The sequence below is a fragment of the Cyclopterus lumpus genome, chromosome 9 (assembly GCF_009769545.1).
Source record: "Cyclopterus lumpus isolate fCycLum1 chromosome 9, fCycLum1.pri, whole genome shotgun sequence".
Taxonomy (NCBI): Eukaryota; Metazoa; Chordata; class Actinopteri; order Perciformes; family Cyclopteridae; genus Cyclopterus; species Cyclopterus lumpus.
This window is the reverse complement of record NC_046974.1, coordinates 20,631,599-20,655,707: the sequence shown is the minus strand read 5'-3', so window position 1 is coordinate 20,655,707 and position 24,109 is coordinate 20,631,599. Positions and strand designations below refer to the sequence as shown.

Here is a 24,109-nt window from a genome sequence, read left to right as displayed (position 1 = left end):
GAGACCGTCTCCCAGCAGTTCCTTTAAATGCATTTGATCTCTTTCGCTCGTTCTACCGCTATGTGCTCTCTCGTTTCTGTCACATTTGCTTCCTTTTCCATCCTCCTTATTCTCTCCATTCCCAGGGATCTCACTTACCCTCCCTGTCCACTGCTTTGTTACTTTCTTACTACTCAAAGAAGTCCAGCTGTTACTAATTCAGCCACATCCCTGCGTCTCCCTTTTGCCTTCCACCCGTCCATCTGCTCACCTTAGCCACATGCTCCTGCGCAGGTGGAAAGTAAGTGCATACTAGTAGAAGTATGTTTGTCATGTTCTTTTTTATTATCAAACTGAAAAATATCATTACATTACATTACATATATATTAAGTTGCATTATTTTTGGTTTAAAGGACCCCAAAGTATTTGAGTAAATTAGTCATTGTGTTAAATACCCCTTAAAATATGGGCCTTTCGCTGGTCGACCACTGGTCAGTGCTCAGGCTCTATTAAATAAAGTGATCCGTTGTTGATTTGAGAATATTGATCGTATGCATAACAAAGCGATATTCAAATCCTTGTAGGAAGAGGCACGTTAAGCATTTGGACAATGGAAATGTATTTTCATTTGACGTCATAAGAGAACACGTTTGGCCTTCAACTTGAATGACCTTCCCGCAGCCACTTGGTATTATGAAGCGAAATGATGCGCTTCATAATACCAAGCGTGCTCGCCTGATACATGTGAGGGTGTGATGTATGTGTCGACTCTCACATGCTGTTAACTAAGAGTGTCCTCTCTCTCTCTACAGGCCATTACATGTTTAAACATGCTAGTTAGGTTGCCAGGACAAAATGTCTCCTGCTGTTTGGCAACAGCAAATGTCACATTCAGGGGGTGGAGCCGCACAGAGCGAGAGAGAGAGGGATACAGTGTGTAGACTTTATATTAAAACACTCAGATTGTTGTGATGCTGGCAGAAGCTCCCATAAAATATATATCTGGCACAGCAGCTCTGAAGCACACTGCAATCGACGGGTCTTGTTCTACCCAGATTCTTTCACAAGGGAGTCTGAGAAGCTGTAGCTGGCAGGGACAGTAATGAGGAGGGTTTGATTGTAATACAAGCATATTTATTGTGGGCCCTCTGTTGTTAACTGCCTCAGATAAACAGACCCAGTGAGTTACGTTTATTTCCCAGTGAATGTGCTGGAAAGGTCAGGCTTTGAGAAGAGTGCAGCTGGAATAAACAATATATTTAATTGCTTCTTGATAGACTGGTAGGAGGCCCCGGGGAAGACCGAGGACACGCTGGAGGGATTATATCTCCCGGCTGGCCTTGGAACGCCTCGGGATCCCCCAGAATGAGCTGGAAAGTGTTGCGGGTGAGAGGGAGGCCTGGGTCGGCCTGCTGAACCTGCTGCCACCGCGACCCGACCCCGGATAAGCGGGTGATAATGGATGGATGGATGGATGGATGCTTCTTGATAGATGTTTTTGCACAATAACTTTTCCCAGCATTTGAATTCATGTTAAATTGTTTGCGGTTTCTAATGGGTATATGTAGGCGCTTGTGCCTGAAAACTGTAAAAAAAAAAAAAAAGCTCTCAATGTATATTTAAACTCGACATAATGGATGAGACACACGCTGACTCTGGATCAATAAGACACGGACAACAATGCAACCTTCGACCAGCAAAAGACAATAGATAAAGAATAGGTCTGCTGGTTCCTTTTGTTCATCAACAAAAGGCATATCAATACATGGAGCCTTGATTTCCCTCAGTAACCCTGAGTGAATCCAGATAATTGCAAGATGAATGTGATCATTTAAGTTGACAAGGCAACACATGCACACGCACACACACGCACAAACACACACACACACACCAAGCCTTCAAACACTTGTTAGCATTCAGACAGTCTAAAGTGGCTGCTGAAACATAACTGCATGATAATAAAGAAGGTTGGAAAGAAAGACAGAATAGAAAAGCTTGAACTTTCACAGTGTCCGACCCAACATGAAAGGCTGTATTTAAATAGACTGCGAGGTAGAAGGAGGACGAGTGACTCAGAGAGGTGTATACGCAGGGCAAGGAACAATGTGGTTGGCGAGAGGAACACGTGATGACATACCGCTGTACCTCATTTTAACGCTGGTGCTGAGCATAAATGTGTCACATTACACAACATTCCAATGCAAATAAGGATTACGATCACTTCCCAAGTCTGAATGTGATCCAATAGTTTGAGCTGTTAATGTCTGGAAGTCAGTCTGTGTTTAATGTCCAGTGTCCGTATGTTTTCCCTTCTGGAGTGACATTAAGTTAGCATCTATAAATGTCAACGCAATTGCCTCCATTCATCCACGTCGGAACATGTATTCATTGCATACATTTGTCAGTCTAAATGGGTTTATTGTTGCGCAGTGAAGATGAACATCTGGCTCCTGTATTCGCCACATCGGTGGTGCCATTCTTTATTTTTCAAGGGTTTGAGAAAAATATGTTTCTCTCTTTTTGTCTCTGCCAGGAGAATCATGCGATCATTGCGTGAGCGAGTGAGTGAGTGTGCACCTCTGCGTCTGTCCACGGCTAATCTCGGCTGCTGCTGCAGCAAACTGCAGTATATTTGTGGTGCCCGGGTTTTGGCAGCAGGCTTAAGGGCCTCTCTTGGTTGCGACTTCTTCACAACACCTTTTATTGGCTGTTCTTTTTTTTTTACAGCCATTGACTGCCCGCTGACTCCTAAATCAAGACTCTTAACTGGCCCCTAGCTGGTAGGGGCTTCAACTGCCGACATCAACTGCCCCCCCCCCCCCCCCCCCCCCCCCCCCCCCCCCCCTCCCGCCGAGTGTTCGGCGTGTTTGGCTAATAGCCAGAGGCGCTACCATAACACGCCGCTGAGAACCTCTCGGCCACTGCTAAAAAACGAACAGATAATTGAACTACCAGTAGACACACTGCTGTACCTCAACGCCATTCAGCAGCTGCTAAGCCGGCAGACAGTTTGGGGACTTTACACACATCAAGTTTGAGTGAACATTTAGGAGTATTGTACCAAATAAGTTCTTAATTGTCTTTATTGTTTAGTAGCAAGCAACGTTTTTCATGACAATTCCAAGGAACATAAGGAAAATAAGAAATTGACTTAAAGGGCCGGTAACGATTGTCTTGCGTCCATGAAACAGTAGAAAGATTGCGTGTGGTTGTATGTGTGATGTTCTGTGGTGTGAGGGAGACTATCAATCTGCCACACCATATGTGACCGAGTGTGTGTGCACTTACCAGCAATACGTTGCCTGTATGGGGAAAGGGAGGCTGAGAGCATGACACATTGCATCGTATTGGTCATCAGGAACTGATTGGAAAGTATTGCTTAGAAGTGTAGAATTTCTTTTTTTTTACAACAAGGGGCAACAAAGACAGAGAGAGAGCACTTGTTTAAACTATTCTCTTGAGGTTTTGCCCAGCTCCATCCTTCTTCTTTTTTACAATACCTCTCAAGATGAGGACCACTTTTGCAAAATGCAATTACTCAAACTTTTTACAAAGAGTCACGGCCTACTTTTAGCCAACTGGAGCATTAATTGACAGCATGCCGTTTAACAGAGTTTCCATAATCAATATAATCAATATTTTTTTAACTCTGTGCTGATAATTCAAATCTGCTCTCATAAAGCTACTGAGTATAATAATGTGAAACAGAAAGAAAAGAGGGTTACGGGCAGCCGGGGTGAGGGCAAAGAGACAAAGAACAATGGCAAAGAAGACAACAGTCACCCGTTCATCAAAGCTCTGCTACACTTTCCAATGGAAACCTTTTAATAGATCCTAAAACTTAGGCTCTTACTTAATTCAGAACAAAAAAAACGTTAAACATTCTGATGAGGATTTGTCCTCATCTGCGCGTGTTTGTAAAAACCTCTGGAGAAAAGAAAAGACACTAACACACTTCAACTAGCAGACCAACAAAATCTAGCGTATGCAGCGTGTTAATGGTTGAGAGAAAAGGGGGAGGAAGAAGAGCGAGACGAGATGTTTGAGAGGAGTGACAGAGATGGGGGGGGGGGGAGAATGCAGGTTGCGAGATGTGAAATATTGAGAATGACAGTGTTAAAATTGAATACGAGCGACTCCGACACAATCACGATCAAGCGAAAGAGCATAGAAACACACGCGCGTCCTCCCAGACTAGTATGTGTGCCGAGCGAAAGGCGAGCGCTGAAGATTGCTGAGAGAGCCATCTGTCAGAAGTTGCCCTCAGAGAGGCAGCCATGTTGGTTTGATAGAACGAGACACGGCCTGCATGCACGTCACCTCCAGTGAGACGACGGGGCCGGAGCTGCCGGACGAATCCACCGTGCTGCGTGTGGTGGACCAGAGAAAAGGATTACAGATGAGATAGCCCTGGATCTAATCTGTCATCGGATTGTGTCTGTGAGGGTGATTTTTTTATTTTTTTATTATCGGGAAGCTTCGTAGTTACTGTAGATTTCATTTTTTTTGCATTTTGTTTTGTACATCTTTCTGTGAAGAGGAGCTTTAACGTTCAACATCGATTTGAGGCTGTTGTACATTCGTGAACTCATGCCTTACAGCAGTGGTTCCCAAAGTGGGGGTCGCGACCCCTAGGGGGGGCGCGGTGGTACTACAGGGGGGTCGCGGCTTCATCACCAACCCACACACACAGACGCACACATACACCGGTAAAACAATATAAAATAACCGACGTGACATGCACTGTGTTCCAACCACGCCACCAGAGCGGCTCATGTCACAGACCGACTGTGGCAAAACCAGCGAGAGCGAGAGCGAGAGAGGGAGAGAGAGAGAGAGAGAGAGAGAGAGAGAGAGAGAGACACACAGCGACACAGAGCGAGAAAGATACGGAGCGACAGAGAAAGATAAAGATAAGAGAAGGAAGTATGTACAAAGATGGACAGATTTGTGACTGGTCTGAAGCGCAAATCCGATGGAACTTCTGTTACAGCCGCAACAGGCGACGCGACCACCTCGACAACGCCTCAAACTAAGGTAAAGGCAAGGAAATATAGCGAGGCATATCTGTCTCTGGGCTTCACAAGCACTATTGTCGGTCAGGATGAGAGACCCCAGTGGGTTTTGTGTCTTAAAATACTGGCGGCAGAGAGCATGAAGCCCACTAAATTAAAAAGACACCTGAAAACCCACCACCCCGAACATATTAACAAGCACCTTGAGTTTTTCCAAAAACAATTGGAAAACTGTCATGCCCAGCAGAGTCACAAAAAGCTGCATCTGTCCCCGTTAAAGACAACTCGCTTCCTACAAAGTAGCCTACAGAGTTGCCCAATGCAAAAAGGCTCACACAATAGCGGAGGAGTTAATACTACCTGCAGCCATTGACATGGTTTCAACAGTTATTGATGAAGCAACTGCCAATAAACTGAAAACTATTCCATTGTCAAACAACACTATTTCAAGGCGTATCGGTGACCTCTCTGCAGACATGGAAGAGCAGCTTATTGAAAAGATGATGGTCGTTTTATACAAATATATATAAATATTTTATACAGTTCATGCAATTCATTAAAAACCAAGAAAAATTTTGGGTCGGGTTGCGGGGGGGGGGGGGGGGGGGGGTCGTCCAATGTTCCTATATCATCAAAGGGGGTCTTGACAGAAAAAGTTTGGGAACCACTGCCTTACAGAATGGGCAGTAACTAAAACAAGTTTCCTGTTGCTAATGTTTTGCATTCTTCCATGAAGACTGCTGGGCTGAGATTTGTAATATATACTTTTTAAACAACCTTCAGGACATCATGGCTGCAACGCCACACAGACAGCCTCGACTTTTCCCACTGTTGTAGCCCTTAAACTATACACAGATTGTATTGATCCATATATAGGAGGCGAGCAGAGAAACACAGCCTGTAAATAAGCTCAAAGAAAATTCTGCTGACTCGTTCCTTTTTGTGTTCCTTTCAACTGTGAAAAGGAAGCAAAAGTGCTGATGAGGCTTGAAGAAAAGAGGAGAAATGAGTGTTTCTGTAATAAGTCCTATGTCAAGCAGTTTCTGCATATGGTACGCACACACACACACACACACACACACACACACACACACACACACACAGAGTCAGAGCAGTACTCTTACCCTAGCTATTCTGGGAGGGCATTAGGAAGTTACCACACTAAGCCATGCACACATGCAGATGCAGACACACACTCGCACAGAAAAAGGCCAGGGGTTTATCGCCGGTCTCCACACTTGGCCCGGTGCAGTCTGGCACTTCATTGGCGGCTCCGCCTTCATTCAATCCAGGGAATAAGAAACCGCTCTGCAGGGCTAAAAAGCAGCCGGTTTAAATGGACGTTCACAAGCGACGATGCAGCAAGTTGGTCTGAGTCTCTGAAGGGCAGACACATAAACACATATTTAGTGCATGTGTGCGTGTGTGTGTGTGTGTGTGTTTGAGTGTATATAACGTGGATAATGTAAAGTAGATAATCATTTTGTCAAATGATATATTTAGTCAGTTTGAACCTAAAATTGAGTAAACTTGTAAGGAATACTTTGTACACGAGGCATTTTTGTAAGTAACTGGCTCAGAAAAATCAGAACGTACAAATATTTAAGAGACTTGTTAATTGCACGCCATAGAGGCTGCGGTTGTTTGGTATTCCTCCTTCTAAAATCTCTCTTTAAGACCCAGGTATTGTTAGAGTTTAGAGCATGTGTCTTCAATTTGCATTAAAGAATGTACGCCCTATGAATGTAATTACTGTAGCTAACAGAAGAAGAGTAATACGTTGTTGTTTTACTTATTCTATACCGTTCACCCTGAGGACAAGAGGTCAACAGGTTTAATGTGCAGGCACAAAACAAGGTTTGTTTTGTGTCTCCCCACATACCTCACACACCCGCGCACCACACATGGCTCAGGGTCATCTCAGACTGATAAGGGATTAGACAAACTGTTTCCTCATTCTGTGTGGGATAACCACTTGCTTCAATAAAAAGGACTGTCTGGAGAGTGGCGAGCCAGAGTGTTTTGCAGACGTGCAGAGGCACAGCTCAACATTCTCCTTGCAGCAAGTAAAACTACGAGCTCGAGTCTGTCATCTGTGGTCATTGGAGTGTGGGTCTGATAATTGAACTAGCGGGGCTTTATCTTTATGGTAAAAACCCCACAGTATACACTCAGAAGACGTTTCCTCCAAAGGTTCCTCAAGCAATTCATAGGATCTCTGTCTCTTTTCTGTTGACGTCGCGCGTGCCTCCTGCACCATTCACACACATTTATTCAGACAACAACCTAAACCCCACCCAACACCCAAAAGGCCGTGATAGGAGAAGAGTTTCTGTTGTCTCGTGGCTCCAAGAGTTTGAGTAAGTGTGGTTGTCTGGCGACAGGATGCTTCTGTCTGTGCACTACTGACTCCCCCTCTCTATGTTGTTTTACAAGAAAAATGTCAAAGCCAACAATTAATTTCAATTATCTGCAAAGGGCCATCAAAACACTCCTGCCCTCTTATTTTTGTCCAGAAGTATTGTACAACATTATCACCCATAGGGACAAGCGGGGTGAAATGAAATATAGTGTTATCTGTTTCCCAAGGACACACACAAACACAAACACACACACACACACACATATATATATAGGCATAAGCACAAAGAGTCTTTCTCTGTTTTGCACACACTGTGACCCTCTTTCACACATGCAGACATAGTAGATTGGTGTGCTTGGTGAGCACACTCCAAAGCGCAGCTAAGTGGGGAAATAATTTGCATTTCAATCTTTTAATTTGCTCCCTTTTTGTGAAATTGAGCCGACTTCCACGAGCTGAGTGCAGAGCCCCATTTCAGAGTTGGCCCTAAGGGTGATTCTGTACAATTTGAATATCTTTTTTATTTCCCCAGTTGAACTCATAGTTCATATTCCTATTACACACATTGAACTCTTATGGGTTTTCAACTTAAGTCATGTTCTGAACATGTCGACTCTGCAAAGATACAGTTTGACATATTACGCTCAGAATTCTGAATGTTCTCCGTTCTCTGAAGTGCGGATTGAGTTGAGAAGCGACTGCAGCACTTTCTTCCTCCATGTTGTTGTGGTGGAGGTGACACTTTGCTCAGAGAAACAGCCGCCAACAAATAATAACACATACAGTGTGAAAAAAATCTTTTTGTGAGGAGTTTTTCATCAAATGTATATTAAATATTAATAAAATGACAAAAATGTTGGCATATTTAAACGTTCTGCATTAAAGCAATCATTTCATTTAGATTTTATTTTTCTAAATTGAATTGCCAAAAAGTCACAATGAAACTTTTACAATTACTGTTATCTTTCTTCTCGTATAACTGAACTGTTTAGTCAGGAGGAGTTCTGATTGAACTAGTTGAACTTACTTTGAGTTTCTTTGTTTTTATTTTATTATTTTCAGATGCTCAATACCAGGATATTGCATTTTTATATGTTCCTGAATCCAGAGAAATGTTCAGTTGTGGATTTTATTCTGTACATCGGGTACGAGGTAGCAGGTGACTGCAAAGTAAAACATCTGTGTCCTGCAGCAATGATGTAGCATGTTTACCCAGCACACAACGAGATCAAACACGTGTGTAACGCACACACACACACACAGACACACGCACACACACACACACACACACACACAGGCCTCATTTAATCCATTTAGATGATCTCTGGCCAGTTTGTCTGTCTCTCTCTGACCTTCTTCATCCCCCACACTCAAATTGTCTCTCTCTTCCCTTTGATCTGCTCATTTTTTCAATTCTCAAATAACTTCATATGCAGATATATTGAAAGATTAAAAAAATAGTCATTCAAATTTAGGTTTTGTAATCTTCAGTGATCCTTTGTATTACGCTGAAATCAATGTTCACCGTCTTTGCATATCACGTGTACTGACTTTCATTGTGCGCGTGTGGCTCAGTGTAATGTGTGTGTGTGTGTGTGTGTGTGTGTGTGTGTGTGTGTGTGTGTGTGTGTGTGTGTGCCTCTCGTGCATATTCAGTCTGCTGCTGTGTTACTACAGATGAGTGTCTGTATAAAGAGCACGTCATCACCAACAGAGTCCACAGCAATTTGTCAACATCAGAGGTGAATCATTGCCAATATGAAATATTAATATGTCATTCATGAATATTAATAACTTTATTGACGCAATTACCATAATACCAACACTTCTCCAGCACATGTTACACTTATAACTAAAGGGAAATGAATTATACACTAAATAACATGGATTTATTCTCATCTTCATGTGAGCGTTACGTCCACACATGGAGAAATTAACCGGCGCTCTGGGGCCGCGCGTGAGAATGAGCGTTTAGCTCCAGCGTATCTCGAGCATCACAGCGGGCATATTGCACGGAACGAAATAAAAATGTCAAACATACAGGTTTATTGTATTTTAATGACCACATTTCTTGTGCAAACACAAGAAATGTGCTGCATACTTTGTCAGCTAAAATGTGGATTCAAAAAGTAAAAGTTGATGGCCATATTTGGTTGCATTTTGTGTTTGTTATGCTGAGTGCAATCAAGACCTCTCCTGTCACAATCAACATGTTCGATGACAGTCATACATCAGTTTGAAGCTCCTTTTATTATTCTTGCTGTTGGAGAGAGTCATGTTATTAGCCAGAAGTTTCAAGAGGGAAAAACTTACTTTTACTTCCACCTAACTTCCCTTATTAACTTTCTGAATCGGCAGAATGCAGTAGAATATACAATCAAGTGTGTAATGAATATTAAATGTTGAGAAATGTCAGCAAACAAAAAAGGAATGGGGCGATGTGCCATTTTTTGCCTCTCTCTTTTATTAGTTTCCTTTCTTTCTTCACACTTCTCGTCTTAATCCTCACATGAACACTATTTTTAATAGCAAACACTCAGGAACACCACGCATACATTGTCAATATCTAATTTCTTTACCATTCGCCTCTAATATATTTATATTCCATCATGTTTTGATGACGGCCTAGGGTTCTTATATGAAATCAAAGAGCATGCTGGGAAAAGAGATAACATTATGCACATCTCCGAATCGTTTACTTCATGCATCTTCGCTCAAATCCACAACATTACTGGCCTGCTGGATCCGTATAATGGTGGCGCTTGATGGCTTGAAAAAATTGCCAACCACATGGAAAATCCCTCTTCGCTCTGGCTGATAGCCAGAGGTATTAGAGGCAGCACACGCACAATGGAGCAGGAGAGGTGCACCTCCCTCCTCCCCTTCGTTCTGTTCTCTCCACTCGTTCCCTCGCCACCCCTGGCCCCAACGCCGTAATATGTCTTTCCCAGGTCGTTCATAATCACAGGGACACCGTCGGTTGGAGAGTGATTCCGGTGCTAGAGGAGAAATAAGACGGTACAAAATAACTCGAAAAAAATTATATATAACGATTCTGTCTGAGGTAGAGGAGGTGCTTCCTCCGTGGTGAGATTTGAAGCTTTAAAAAGAAAACCTCATACATATAAATTCCTACTGGATGTGCCCCGGCTGCACTGCTGGTTTTAAAGCTGCGCTCATCTGGGGCTACATTTAACTGCAGCGTGTCAACAAGGATGAGGGGGGGGGGGGGGGGTGGAGGAGAGGGGGAGGGAAGGGGGGCAAAGAAACACAGTGAACGTGTTTTGATGCAGATGAGTTGACTCAAAGACTAATGCAATCATTTTGTGCTCCAATCCTGCAGCAAACAACAGCTCCTGTAATTTCTTTATCTCTGTTTCCGTCTGTCCCCGTTCATTTTCACCAGAGGAAAGAAAAAAGGAACATTTATGTTGGTGTTTGTGTGCCTTTTGGGTTTCCGCTTTGATTCTGTTTACCTCGCCAAGCTTCGGGGTTTGTCGACTCAAACAAAAACAAATCAATAGCAGCCAAAGTGCAGCCGACGTTTTGATTAGACACAAGTTAGCATTCAGACTGTCCCACAATGTTTTTGTAACGAGGCTCTTCTATTGCATCCTGTCCTACAATTTAAAACCATTCATGTGGTAATACTGTATTTCTATTTATTTTTGCTGGCACCTGAGTGCCCTGAGAAAGTTGGTTTTCTTTAACAGTGTGATACAATCAGTGCCATGCATGCACGCTTTTTATTATTATGTTGCCTGGAGACTATTTTAATTACATACTCATTACTCATAATTGCAGATATTGGAGATTAGGGTGTTTGCTAAAGCACAGATAATATGTTCAGTTTTGATCTTGATTTGAAAGACAAATGTGTTTTTACTAAATTGGTTATAACTTAAAACGGTCACATTTCTGAGGGCAGTGGCAGAGACTCAGGAGCAGAGGAATACACAGGAGTCGAGGTGAGGTGAAAAAACTCTTTACTAAAAAAAAGTCACACGAGGACGAGGAACTCAGGGCGGAAGGCGAGGACCCAAACGGGAGGTACAAACACAATCTGGCCCAGAACAAGGAGCACACAGACTAAATACACAGGGGAACGAGACACAGGTGGAAACAATGAGGGCGGGGCTTGCAATCACACAGGAGGCAGAGGCGTGTCTGAGGGCAGGTGAAGGGAATCAGGGACAGGACAGACACTCACAGGAACAGGAAGTGCAAGGAAACAGGACACAAGAGACAAGGACTTCAAAATAAAACAGGAAACAAGAGACAAAAACACAGATCGTGACAACAACACTTGTTATTGTGTGGAAAACACCTTATTTCTCCATTTGCAATGTTCATTCTGCCCCGTTCACTCAAAGTAGAAAAGTAAAACAGCATGATCATAGAGTACATGGGTAAGCAGGTTTAACTTTAGACATTTGATGGAATCTTTTTGATCTTTGATAAAAAGTTGTTTCTTTAATGTGAAGCTGTTGCTTTGAACAGCCTTCTGTCTTTTTAGAGTTTGAAAGAATGGAGGCATCATTATTTTTGCTTTTATACTAAAAGCTTTGAGAAACCATCTTCACAGAATTCTGAGTGAAAAACTGTCTCGAATGTTTTAAAAACAAAATATATATAAAGACCTGCGGTTTCATCCATTGCAATGTAGGCAAAGTATATTGTGTGAGGTTCTTTTAGACAGCAGAAGAAAGTTTGGAACATGTCATAACTGTTTAGGAAAGGGCTTATGTTTTCTGACTTATAATAATCTCAGATTCAAAGAGCCTCACTGTACCATCACAGAGGACTCTATGCTCTGACAGCCGCACTAACTTCAAAGTGCTGCAACAATAGAAGAAGAATGCTGAATCTTTGACTTCATTATTTCGATTGGCATTAGAATACTTAGATGGCAAGAATGCATTAACAAGTAAAGTAAAGCAGCCTGTGTATAGCTAGAAAACAATGAAAGAACAATAAATACCGGTAGCCCCGTTCCAGGCTTCCTTTTTATGACTTTTATTGTTCTAATTCCACTGTAGACTACACAGTCAGTAGCTGTCAAGAGCTGATTTTGTGTGGATCTTATAGTTACAAATATAAATGTGCTGCAATGTCATGCAGGAAAAACACAATGAAATGACCAGGAATTCAATATCTCTAGAAATGTAAATTCAGTGCAAATGTCCTCTGCTTCTTTAATACTGCATGTTTGTTTGTTCTTGAGAAGCCGGCGTGTTGAACCACCACTGGGATTGGTGAGATGACTAATGTCACTGACCAAGAGGCTTATGATTTATATTCCTCCTATATGCCTATAGCGTCCTGGATCTAGAGAAATGGTTTTGTGATTCTGCTTTTAACCTGCAATTAAAATCTTTTTTTCATATTTCTGCTTCCGATTTATACTCAATGTGAACACATTGCACCCAACACTATATGGTCTTGCCGGATGCTGACGCAGACCAACCTGCAAGTGGAGTTTCACCTGTTTGTTGTGAATCTATCACTCTACTGCCAACTGTTCAGGGCTGTGAAAGAATGAAATTGTCCAAAAGGTCCAAAAAGGAAAGTTACATCACTTCGTGGCGAGATTGCAGTTATTCCAACTGGGAGCTGACATCAGCTGAACACATTCCAACTCTCCTTTCCTCATTTGAAAACGCTCTAATGAATTGCTCTAGTCTTCTTTCATCCAAGAATAACTGGAGTGTGATGCAGTAACTTTGAAGAGGAGCCCTCGGAACAGTTGGCAGTGGGAATGTCCATTTAAAAAAAGAAAATGATGTTACATTTGATAGAAGTGGAGTTCCAGAGTTGTGGACCGACACCATGAATCCCTCCTCTCCGGCATCTAAAGTTGTAGAAAGGAGAGCAGAGAGCGAGAGGGATTGATTATTAAAACACGTTGCTGCTGATGTAGTTGTGGTATGAGATTACAGGGCCACAAGTGTGCCCAAGTGGACACCTCAAGCACCCCCTCACCACACTTCAGCACAATAAACTAGGTGACTCAAGGTGCTTGTTTGACATCGACAACATGCAGTGAAGAGGGTAGCATGCCACATTCCATCGGCCGTGCACGATAACAGAGCGAGTCCTTATCAACAATTTGTCCACTGCCACCTCTTCTAGCAGTTGACCCCGTTTGTCTCATTTACACAAAGAACGCATAGGTGTTCCTTTCCATATAGGCTGCTGCACTGCTCACTCCCCCCTCTCCAATGCAAGTGTCGCAATGATACATGAAGAAACAAACAACTGTACATCGCACTCTGTTTGTATCAGAAGTCAGATCATGACTTCATGTTGCACTTTCAAATGCAGCTTCTTCACTTTAGTAATTAAAGTCATAATGTAGAATATGCCGGGTTTTTTTGTTCCTCACAATACAATTGAGAGATCACTCGCACGCTAAAGGTTGACACAACTCAGACACCGACCAGAAGGCACCACTAACCCTGAGCACTAACCAGTCAAGTGCACACTCAACTTAAAGGGTCAAAAGTAACAAAGACACACACACGTCTTACAATGACCTCGGAAAAGGCTCTGTGTTTCACCGCGTACCACATTCTACACAAAACATCCCATCACATTTCCAGGGCACACACAGGATCAAGGGCATTTTGACCCAATCATGTTCCTCTCTGATTAGCTTTTCCCAAGACTGAGAGATGAGGGTTGTGTCCGGTGATCTCATATCTGAGGACTTGATGTTCTTGCCAGATATTTTGGGCGGCTTCCATAATAAGTGTGTGTGTGTGTGTGTGTGTGTGTGTGTGTGTGTGTGTGTGTGTGTGTGTGTGTGTGTGTGTGTGTGTGTGTGTGTGTGTGTGTGGGTGTTACACACACCCACACACACACCACAATATATGTGTGTGTGTGGGTGTGGGTGTTTGTGACTTTTCCTGGTTTTGAATCCTCAAATTGGGCCTGCCGCTGCCATCTTCCTTTTTTTTACAACCAAAAGTGACACGAGAGGGTGAAGCTAAGTACAACCGAACGCTGATTAAAACAGATATAAAATTCAAAAATATTACAATTAATCTCAACTAGGGTTGCAAAGGGGCGGAAAGTTTCCGGTAAATTTCCGGAAAGTTTCCACGGGAATTTTGACTCGGGAATTTTGGGAATTTTGAAAAAGAAAAAATGTGCCTACGTTTTTTTGCAAGAGCATATAACAGGGAACTTAAATGTAGTTGAGAACAAGACTATGCACGCCTAGCTCAGCTGGACCCTGAATGCAGCTGGTTGGGAACATTGTCTGCCAGAAACATAAACATAAACATAAAACGTTCTGTTGTTTTTGAACGTCTTTGTCATCAGTGTTGCTCTGAACATTTCAGCCCTATGCCTGGCAAGTGTGAGAGCGCCGAGTGGCGTAGAGGCCAAGAGCGGTATTGCAGACAGATAGAGATTTCAATCATAGCTTGCAACATATTAAAAGAAATAACTGAACTAGTTAATTTTTTGGAGCTGTGAACTTAGTTCAACATTTACAAAATAACTGAACTAGTTCAAAATGTTGAATTATTTACTACGAACTGAACTAGTTCATTATAACATTTGTGAACTATGAACTGAACTAGTTCATGTAGAAAGTGAACTTTCCCAACACTGTTTGTCATTACCTAGCATATTGATTACTTGGTAAACTGAAGCCATGTTCATATTAATACCAAGTTTATTTGTATACAGTAGACTAACTTTCTACAGCAGTGAGGGGGACGCATTTAGACCTGAAAGGATTCAGGGAAAAACACCCACAAACAAATGTGGGTTGGGGGGTGGTGATCATAGGGAATACACCTTTTTTATTCAACGTTCGTGTTTTTGTTGTTCGATGAAAGAATAAAGTTCTACTCACAAAATGTCAACAATTTAATTTTTAAAAGTTGTATTATAAATGTTTGCATGCATGTCTGCTTATGACAAGGTAAATACAGTTAAATTACCCCAAAATTCGCGTTAATATTCCTGGAATTTTGCAACCCTAATCTCAACATGAACTGAAAACACACTGTGATAGCGTTGACGTTGTAAAACATAAACATGGACAACTCCCAGACTTGAAAACCTTGAAAACCCTGCGGTACAAACCTGTCAGTCTGCATGTTCTCTTTTGGCTTTACCACTTTATCGCCCTCTGTTGGTGAGAAGGGGATATAGCAGAACTCTCCCTGTGGCGCAGTCATAGAGCATACCCTGCTTTATCATCTATTTCTCTCTAAATGGGACCATCATTTACTAAATGAACATCATGCTGTATTGAAGAAGACTTTAAACTAGTGTTTGAAACCATAAACTCATGTTTACCGTGTTTACTCAAGTGAGAAGTTATGTCATTTTCTCATTGGTGTCGATACAATCAGACCTATTCTTTGCAATCAGAGTCGTCGCCCCCTGCTGGTCATTGATCTTAACACGATTGTAGTCTTTGTTCACAAGGCCCTATGTACCATTTACTTTTTTTGACTCCTTCTTTTCGAGTCGTAAGAAATGGAGAAATGTCTTTTGCCCGCAGCGAAGGGGAAGCGCAGCAGAGAATGAGAGGGGAAGCATGGAGATACATTATGGCAAGAATGGACCGGGGGAGGGGACACAATGGGGTGCCTTTGAAGCTGGCATCCACAAAAGCTGCTTCATGCTAGCGATGCCTCCTCTAGAATCCACAAACATACACACATGCAAGCGCCTTATCTTTGACGTGAGAGTTTTAGGAACGCAACCAGAGCTGCACTTCAAAGGTGTCTTGAAGAACACCTTGATTTATTCTAAGTCCTGCAGAGAAGAGTCACCACTGGCTTCCTTCAGTGGTTCTGGTTGACTTCACTGAAGGAGCCCCGACGGAGGAACAGCCGTATTCTCACAATGCTGACTGCTGTCGACACAATCACCTTTTATCTGTTGAGCCATGTTGATGGTTCAGATTGTAGAGGTCATCAGTCGTTAACAGCCAATCAGATTCCTGGGCCTATTCTGACAGCGTGTGCTTTTAAAGATTCAGACAACGCTTATGTCATGCGTAAGCAGCAGCGTGTCCATGAGGGCTGCTTAGAAATGGTGCTGTTGTAGAAATTATGTTTGTTATAAAGATACAAAAGGTAGCGATACATACATACATACATACTAATGACTCAATTGCTCACCGACTTGAAGGGTCGCTGGCTGCCTCCATTCTTCCTCAACGGAGACATTGTGTGAAAGATGGTTTTGAAAGAGAACAGTACGGAGATGGGTCGATAGCACGATACACTGTTCGACAGCACCCTGTTCACACAATGGTTTTAATAGATCAGTGTTGCGTGACTGCGGGTTCATATTTCATGTCATTTATTTGACAAAAGGAAGATGTCTCTATACTGCACCGCTTTGTATATTTAGTTTAAACTTCCAAGGTAGTGGCCCTTTGGCTCAGCTTTCCCATGAATATTCAGTCGTGTTGTGATGTCGAGTATGGCTCACCTAAGCGGCCAACAGTAGATATTGGACGGTAAAGAATTGCACCATAAAAATATATATCTTGTCGGTGTACTAACTTGAGCGTAGAGAGAGAAAGACACTGACAAAGTGACAAGAACAATAACTATTGTACATATTATTTCTGACATTTTGGCACTTTAAAAATCAATGCAAGACCAGTCTTCAAGTAAACCATTTCAAGGGGCCTTTTCAACCCATCTCTCAATGTTCTGTTAGGTTAGTTTTATTGAGCTTCATAAATCCACGTTCATATAATATCTTGCAAATGGTACTTGGTGCTCTCTCTCTCTCTAACACACACACACACACACACACACACACACACACACACACACACACATGTGCATTTAGAGCAGAAAACAAAATGACCTTTTCAAAAAGTCTCTTGTAGATGATCTTGCTCTGATTTAAACATTGTCCAGGGACAGAGAGCACCTATAAAACATTGAAAAGAACCAAAAGCTGTCCACCTACAAATTTTGGGACATTCAGATGTCATTTTCACAGCTTTATTAAATATTTTCTAAAAGTCACTTCTGCAGCCAGGAATCAGAAGAAGTTAATTTGAGTGCAGGGTTACCTAGATCTCTACCATCTGTCCCACGGACTATTTTACTTGCTAACTGCTGTGTCACAAGACCCGGTTAAAAAAAAAATCAGCCATATTGACTAAATATAACCACAGCGAGCCGTAAAGCTACTGTGGGCGATTTGCCGTGCTGGAAATCCCTTTATCTTTTGTTTTGGATTTGTTTAGTTAGTCAGTGAGGCCTACTGCTGAATAACCACGACTTCATCTTTGTCATCGCAGTGCATAGGTTTTGGTTGCTTAGTAACAGCAGGCGCAACAGGAGCGCAGCCCCCCCCCCCCCCCCCCCCCCCGAGCACCTTGGATAAAAGGATCAAAGCAGCATGGCTGGCGTTTTCCACGCGTTTTTTAGCCGCAACTTGTGAACGTCCCCGAAGACGCTGGCAAAGGATTATTTGAACTGAATATAAAGAGCATAGCACTATACATATACATCTGCCGTCGGGCTCATAGTAACACTGGATGTCAACCGCACACATGTATTGCTGGAGAAAGATACAGTCAAAAAAAAAAAGACAGCGAGAAGGAGGGAGCAACATAACATATGTCCATGAAATCGAACGCTGTGAGCGAAAGGGCCTGAAAGGGAGATGGAAAAAGCCGGAAACCCAATGGAGAAGGAGGAAGGGGCGTGAGATAAAGGGAACGGGGGATTAGGTGGGTATCAAATACATTATTGAGTCTGCACTAGAGGAAGTGGGAGAGAGGAGAGTGTAACGGCGAACCCCTGCTGCAAGGATGAATGGGGCTCATTTCCAACAGGCTTCAATGGAGGTCGTGAGGCTGCGAATCAATCAGCACTCGTTTGTTGTGCGTTTTTTTGATACATGATTGTCAAGAAGCTTGCATAAATACGCTTCTCTTTGTTTCCGGTTAAAACACACAAATGGATGGAGTGTTTCTTTGCGAGGGTGAGAGTGACAGCCGTGTGTGGAAGAGCTCACAGAAAGCCGAGGCTGCTGTTTTTGACAACACGATTTCAAACGGCGGTTCGTAGCACAAGACGGGGATAAAGAGGTTTTACGCGTGTCGACGGACAAGCCACTTGTTATCGTAATGTGCTCCCGGCAGCATCACATCCTAATGGGAGGGCCCTCCACACATTCACACGTTCGGTTCAGATTGATCAAGACGTTTGTCAAGACAATTTATGCCAACGGCAGGTTTACATTTTTTACTTATTTTTTTAACAGTTATGCCTGCTGGCGTTTTGAGATATATTAACACATTTGCAGAGCGTTAAATGCGGTCGTACAATATATAACTGTTATCACACCTCAAAGATGTGTTGTTTTGATGTCTTATTAGAAGAGCAAAGATGGAATTCTCTGCAGTGCCTCCCACTTTATGCCTCCGTGTGAAGATCGGATCAGTTAATCCGAACATAATCTTTCAGGATGTGCTTTGCTGTTTGAACAGCTTTTCCTCCTGCAGCTAAGAGGTGCTTGCATGCAGAGCCATTCTTCTTCTGAGCATTTGTTGAACCTTTCTTTCTGTCGTTCTCTCCGTCTAGGTGGAGAGGTACCCTACACCACTCTAGCTACAAGGATGATGATGGGCGTCTGGTGGATGTTTGCTCTTATTGTCATCTCCTCGTATACCGCGAACCTGGCAGCCTTCCTCACCATCTCGCGCATAGAGAACTCCATACAGTAAGTACCCGCAGATTTCGTCCTCGGCCGTCAGAGGTGGCAACCGTGCTGGTTTCGTAATGAGGACCCCCGGGGCTTTGATTTCTGAGAAACTCTGTTCTTTTGACACATTAGTACCGGGATACAAGAACTCCTTCATTAATTGTACGAGCACAAAAGTTTGGATGCGCGCTTCTCCGCGCACACACTCGTGTTCACTCGCAACCATTCGGCCGTAGAGTGTGTGTGTGTGTGTGTGTGTGTGTGTGTGTGTGTGTGTGTGTAGCCTGACTAATCGTTTATAACACACAGAGACACACTGCGGGCTTCCCCAGTGTGCTTGATTGTTGCTCAGTGTGGAAATCCATTCTACCGGGCAGGTGTAATGCATGAGAGGCAACACACACACACACACACACACACACACACACACACACACAATTACTTCCCTATCCTTTCCAGCCTTCCTCCCCTCCTTCACCCCATTGCAGGATAGTAATTTCCTGTCTGCCTTAAGTTTGGATCTATCATTTTGTGCGCGTGCGTGTGCATGTGTGTGTGTGTTTGTGTGTGCTTTCAGTGATGAAGATAGGGCAGATGAGGGGAGACAGCCAGTGAAAGAGAGAGAGAGAGTAAAAGAAAGCAAGTTGCATGTTCCTCACATTATTGCTCTCTGTTTATCTATTCTTGTGATAATATGTGTGCCTGCTTCTCTCCTGGTGGCACAAGGAAACGCTCATCTCTCATTGGACTAATCAGCATGCCGAAGCATCCGCTATGCCCGGCAGTGCCACAGTCAATTGTGCTTGGCTTTGGAATAAACAACATTTATTTCTTTAAATCTCATCACTATTTGTCTCTCCATTTGTTTCCATCAGTTTGTCTCTCCGTCGTTCTCCCTCTCCCTCTCTTTCCCGTCTTTGGCAGACCTCCTCCTTTTTATTTTTGTCTCCAACCTCTCTTCTGCATACGGTCTGTTTTTCACCCCCTTTATTCCAATTCCTTCTGTCGAGGCTCTTGGAAATTGTGTTGGAAGAATCTATTTACTTGTTTTTCTTCCCTTATTGTTTTAGTTTTTCACTCAAATGTGCTGTCATTAATGAGTGCCTCACAGTTTACCGCCTCATTCAGTATCCATTGAGCTAATTAAGGATTTCCATGAATTTCAATGTATTATCTTTAATGTGTTGACTCTTCTGGGGTCATTAGTGGCATAATTACCACCTAAACAGCATCAGCCACATGGCCTTGGGTCTCCAAAGATGGGTGATGGGGTGAGAGGGGAGATACCCAAAACAAATCATCCCAACGCAACAAAACCTCAACAGCTAGATGAAGAGAGTTAGCCGAGCGAGGGAAAAAAGCAGGATCGCGATATTGTGATTAGCGGGCAATTTTATGAAAATGGTTTTGTGAGTAAGTGTTTGAGAGAGTGAATTAGTGAATTATGGAAGAGAGCAAGCGAGCAAATGCGCGGAGAGGGAGAGAAGGCCAGAAAGGATGAAGGCATCGCTCATCTTAGTGTCTCAGTGAGCCGTCAGGACCGACAGGGTTTTTAAGTATTAATGTGCTTGTTTCATCCTGGAAATGAAATAACAAGTGAGCATTCAGAACCCTCACTGGACTATTTCACGCTTGGATGTTTTCCCCTCAAGTTCAGTGTGAATCCTTTAGGAAAACAGTCAGGGATGGCAGTGAAGAGTGGCAAAGAGAGGGAGCAAGAGAGAAACATCGAAAAAAGGAAGAGGGAGCGACACTTTTAAAGTGGAAATAAAGAGAGATGGTCGGCGGAAGAAAAGAAAAGATGAGACGGATTAGGACATGAAGAGAAGAGGGAGGCCGAGACAGAGATAGTGGAAGGGTTTTGGCCGTGGTGATGAGTTAAGATGAGAAATGGATTTTGAAGGGGTACAAATGTGAGAAAAGCAAGTGGCACCTGTTGAGAGAGGAAAGAGATGGAGCGGAAGAATTGGTCAGGATGGGAAAATTGAAAAAAGCCCCCTTTCCTGGCTCAATCCCACACAACAGATGTCCCATGTTATGGTTGCTTATGATGCCAATAAAGTAAATTAGGTCTTTTGTGTGTGTGTGTGTGTGTGTGTGTGTGTGTGTGTGTGTGTATGTGTGTATTGTCTGCTGCATCCCAAAGGTGCTTTGGTGAGCAGCTCATTTGAAGTCTGCATGTTTGGTTTTACCACTTTATCGCCCTCTGTTGGTGAGAAGGGGATATAGCAGAACTCTCCCTGTGGCGCAGTCATAGAATAATGACATTTACTTAACAGTAGGGTAGTAAACATAACTACTACTACAAGAGAGCACCACATAATGGCATTGCCTCAATACAACAATAACATATAGAAAATAATCGTTCATAATAAGAATTGCCTCTAAATACCTTAATATTATGCTAAGAAAATGAATATATGGCTACGTTGGTCCCAAACTCCTATAGCGCATATTTAAATAAAACTTTAGCAGCCTTTAAATGTAGCTAGCCTATACTCGGAAGACCGTGTTCATGCTATTGTCACTCTTTGAGTTTCAGTGCATGTTGCTTGTTGTTCAAGGTTGCACAGAGTGTGTACAGCCATTTGTAAAAAGTTAATGAACTGATCAAGGCTCTAGTGCCTTTACCCAAATGAATTTCCCCACAGAATAACAGAGCCAATATCCTCTTTGTCTTTTGGCCTCTGTAAAAACAAAAGCTCATCCTTTGACTCCGCAAATGGGAGGATTTGCCTCTTAACCGATTTCTAACACATGAGGTGGCATAGCAACCAAAGTCTATCCAGCTAAATATAAACTACATTTTTAAACTGAAAAAAACAACATATATATACACAGTTTATATATCCTCCTTAAAGGTTACAGAGTGTATTATCATTCCTTAGAGCATTGTAAAATCAATAGCTTTCAATGAATACGGCCAGATAACCAAATATGCTGGGACAGGCAGAAATCACACAGATTAGTATACACTAATTAACATACAATTAATCTATACCTCACCTCTCTCTCTCTCTCTCTCTCTCTCTCTCTCTCTCTTTCTGTCTCTGTCTCTGTCTCTCTCTCTCTCTCTGTCACACACACACGCACATACACACACTTAGTATTTGTCACAGGGTACATTCAGCTGCTATTCACTCCATTTACTTGCTCATTGGGCTGCTTAGGGGTAATATAATTGGTTGCAAAATGAGCTCTCATACACACAGGAGAGAAAAGCAAGTATGTGCCAACACATACACGCATGCACATATTAGATTCACACAAAACATTACCCAAAAGATAATTAAGCACATAATTCATATATGCATATCTTCATTAGAGAACACACAGGGTAATACATTTGGAGGCCACCAATGTCTGTTTTGTTTTTAATTAAAATCCAAACATTTCATAGTGCCATGCTGTCCCTGTTTTTGTCTCCTTCTCAAAATGTATTCAATTAGAGGATGTCCTTTCACATTTCCTGAGAAATACACAGGTCACATGAAGGAAACATCATACGAGTGCATTTCAGCAGGGGGAAGACTTTATCAATCTTCAAGTCTTCAATCAACAAAATTATAACTATTATACTTCTGTAGTTTAGAGATTTGAGATTGGGTAGTTTTTCTTTTCTTTTTTCTTAAACAAACTGTACAGCGAGCATTTTGGAAAGTCACTGTGTGGTTCTGACACCTTCAGCACACAATTCCCCTCTAAACTTTACACCTATACGTTATAGACTGTGTTGTCAAATTCGGGAGCATTTACGGAGGTTGTGTCACCATTAAGACGTTTTTTTATGTGGACTTATTTTTTGTCTCTATTAAATCTAAACTCATCTGACATGACAATTTTCACCCTGCTCTCTCCGCCTCCCACACACACACACACACACTCACACCATTAAATTACAAGCCGAGTTACTACCCAGTGAAACCAATTCACAAAGGGGGAATCCTCCTCAAAGAGTGTGCTGACAGGCGTGTATAATCACAGGGGAGTAGTGGGGAGGGCAGATTATTAAGGCCAAAGATTAATTGACGGCAATAAAAGATTCATGTTCCCGGCAAAGTTCATTAAAATCTTCAAAGGTTTTTTTCCTTCTTCTTTCAGAGCGGGTCAGAGAGATAGTTGAGGAGGGCATCAGAGAGAGCGATAGAAACCGCCAGAGCTGTGACCTGCCATAACACGTCTGAATGTGTTATTTCTTATGTGTGTGCCTGGGTGGGCAACCTTATTATAATGCAACAGTACCTACTTATATTTATGCTCATTGCCAAATCTGCTTTGTGGTTGTATTAAAACTGATTGATGACATAAGATAATGTACACTGTTCATCAACCCTTTATTGGGCGTGGAACCTCAGTGGGGCCTCAGTGAGTTCAAGAATCATATTGTCTTCACCCAGCCAATCAGCACAGATCACCTCATGTCACAGCACCCGCCTTTGTGGCATTTGACCAATCAGCAGAGACCATGTGCGCGTTTGATTTTCTCCTTTTTCCGAATGCCGGAAAAGACGATTTTGCAGCTCGACTCTATCTACAATATCTACAACTAAACAAAGCATGGTAAGTTGCTGAAACTCACACATGTTATGCTTGAATAGTTGTGCTAAGTGAATACATGTGTGTTGTTTGTGGAGGACTTAGTGAAATGAGTGAAATTACGGCATGAAAAATGTGGGCACCATATTTGATCATACGACCAGTTCCCGTAGAAACTAGAATTGATATGGAATTACCGTTTTTTGACATATGACCTATGCAATAACACGCCATACTTAGTGTATTTTCTTTAAAAAATAAGGCAATACAGCTTAGGACGTTATGTTTTAATGTTGTCAAAGTGTTGTATAACACTATACAGTGATTCAGAGAGAATGTTAACCCATTTCTATAAATATTCAAGCTACAAATAGTGAATATGAGTGATTTTTGTCAGACTATGACCTTATAACAGTTGTTTTATTGCATGTGTTTAATTTTTTAGGAAGTGCTTGCTCATCCTTTTTATGGCAAGAGGAGGCAGACTGTAATGTTGTCTTCGACTGTCGC

The 24,109-nt window shown here is 42.4% G+C and overlaps 1 protein-coding gene across 1 annotated transcript in view; it reads left to right on the top strand.

Moving 5' to 3' along the window:
• grid2 (glutamate receptor, ionotropic, delta 2) overlaps nucleotides 1–24,109 on the top strand; it is a 418,695-nt gene that overhangs the window by 335,203 nt on the left and 59,383 nt on the right. Inside the window, exon 12 of the mRNA XM_034541936.1 lies at nucleotides 18,943–19,081. Within this exon, the coding sequence (XP_034397827.1) occupies nucleotides 18,943–19,081 (139 nt within the window). The remainder of the gene's footprint in view (nucleotides 1–18,942; nucleotides 19,082–24,109) is intronic.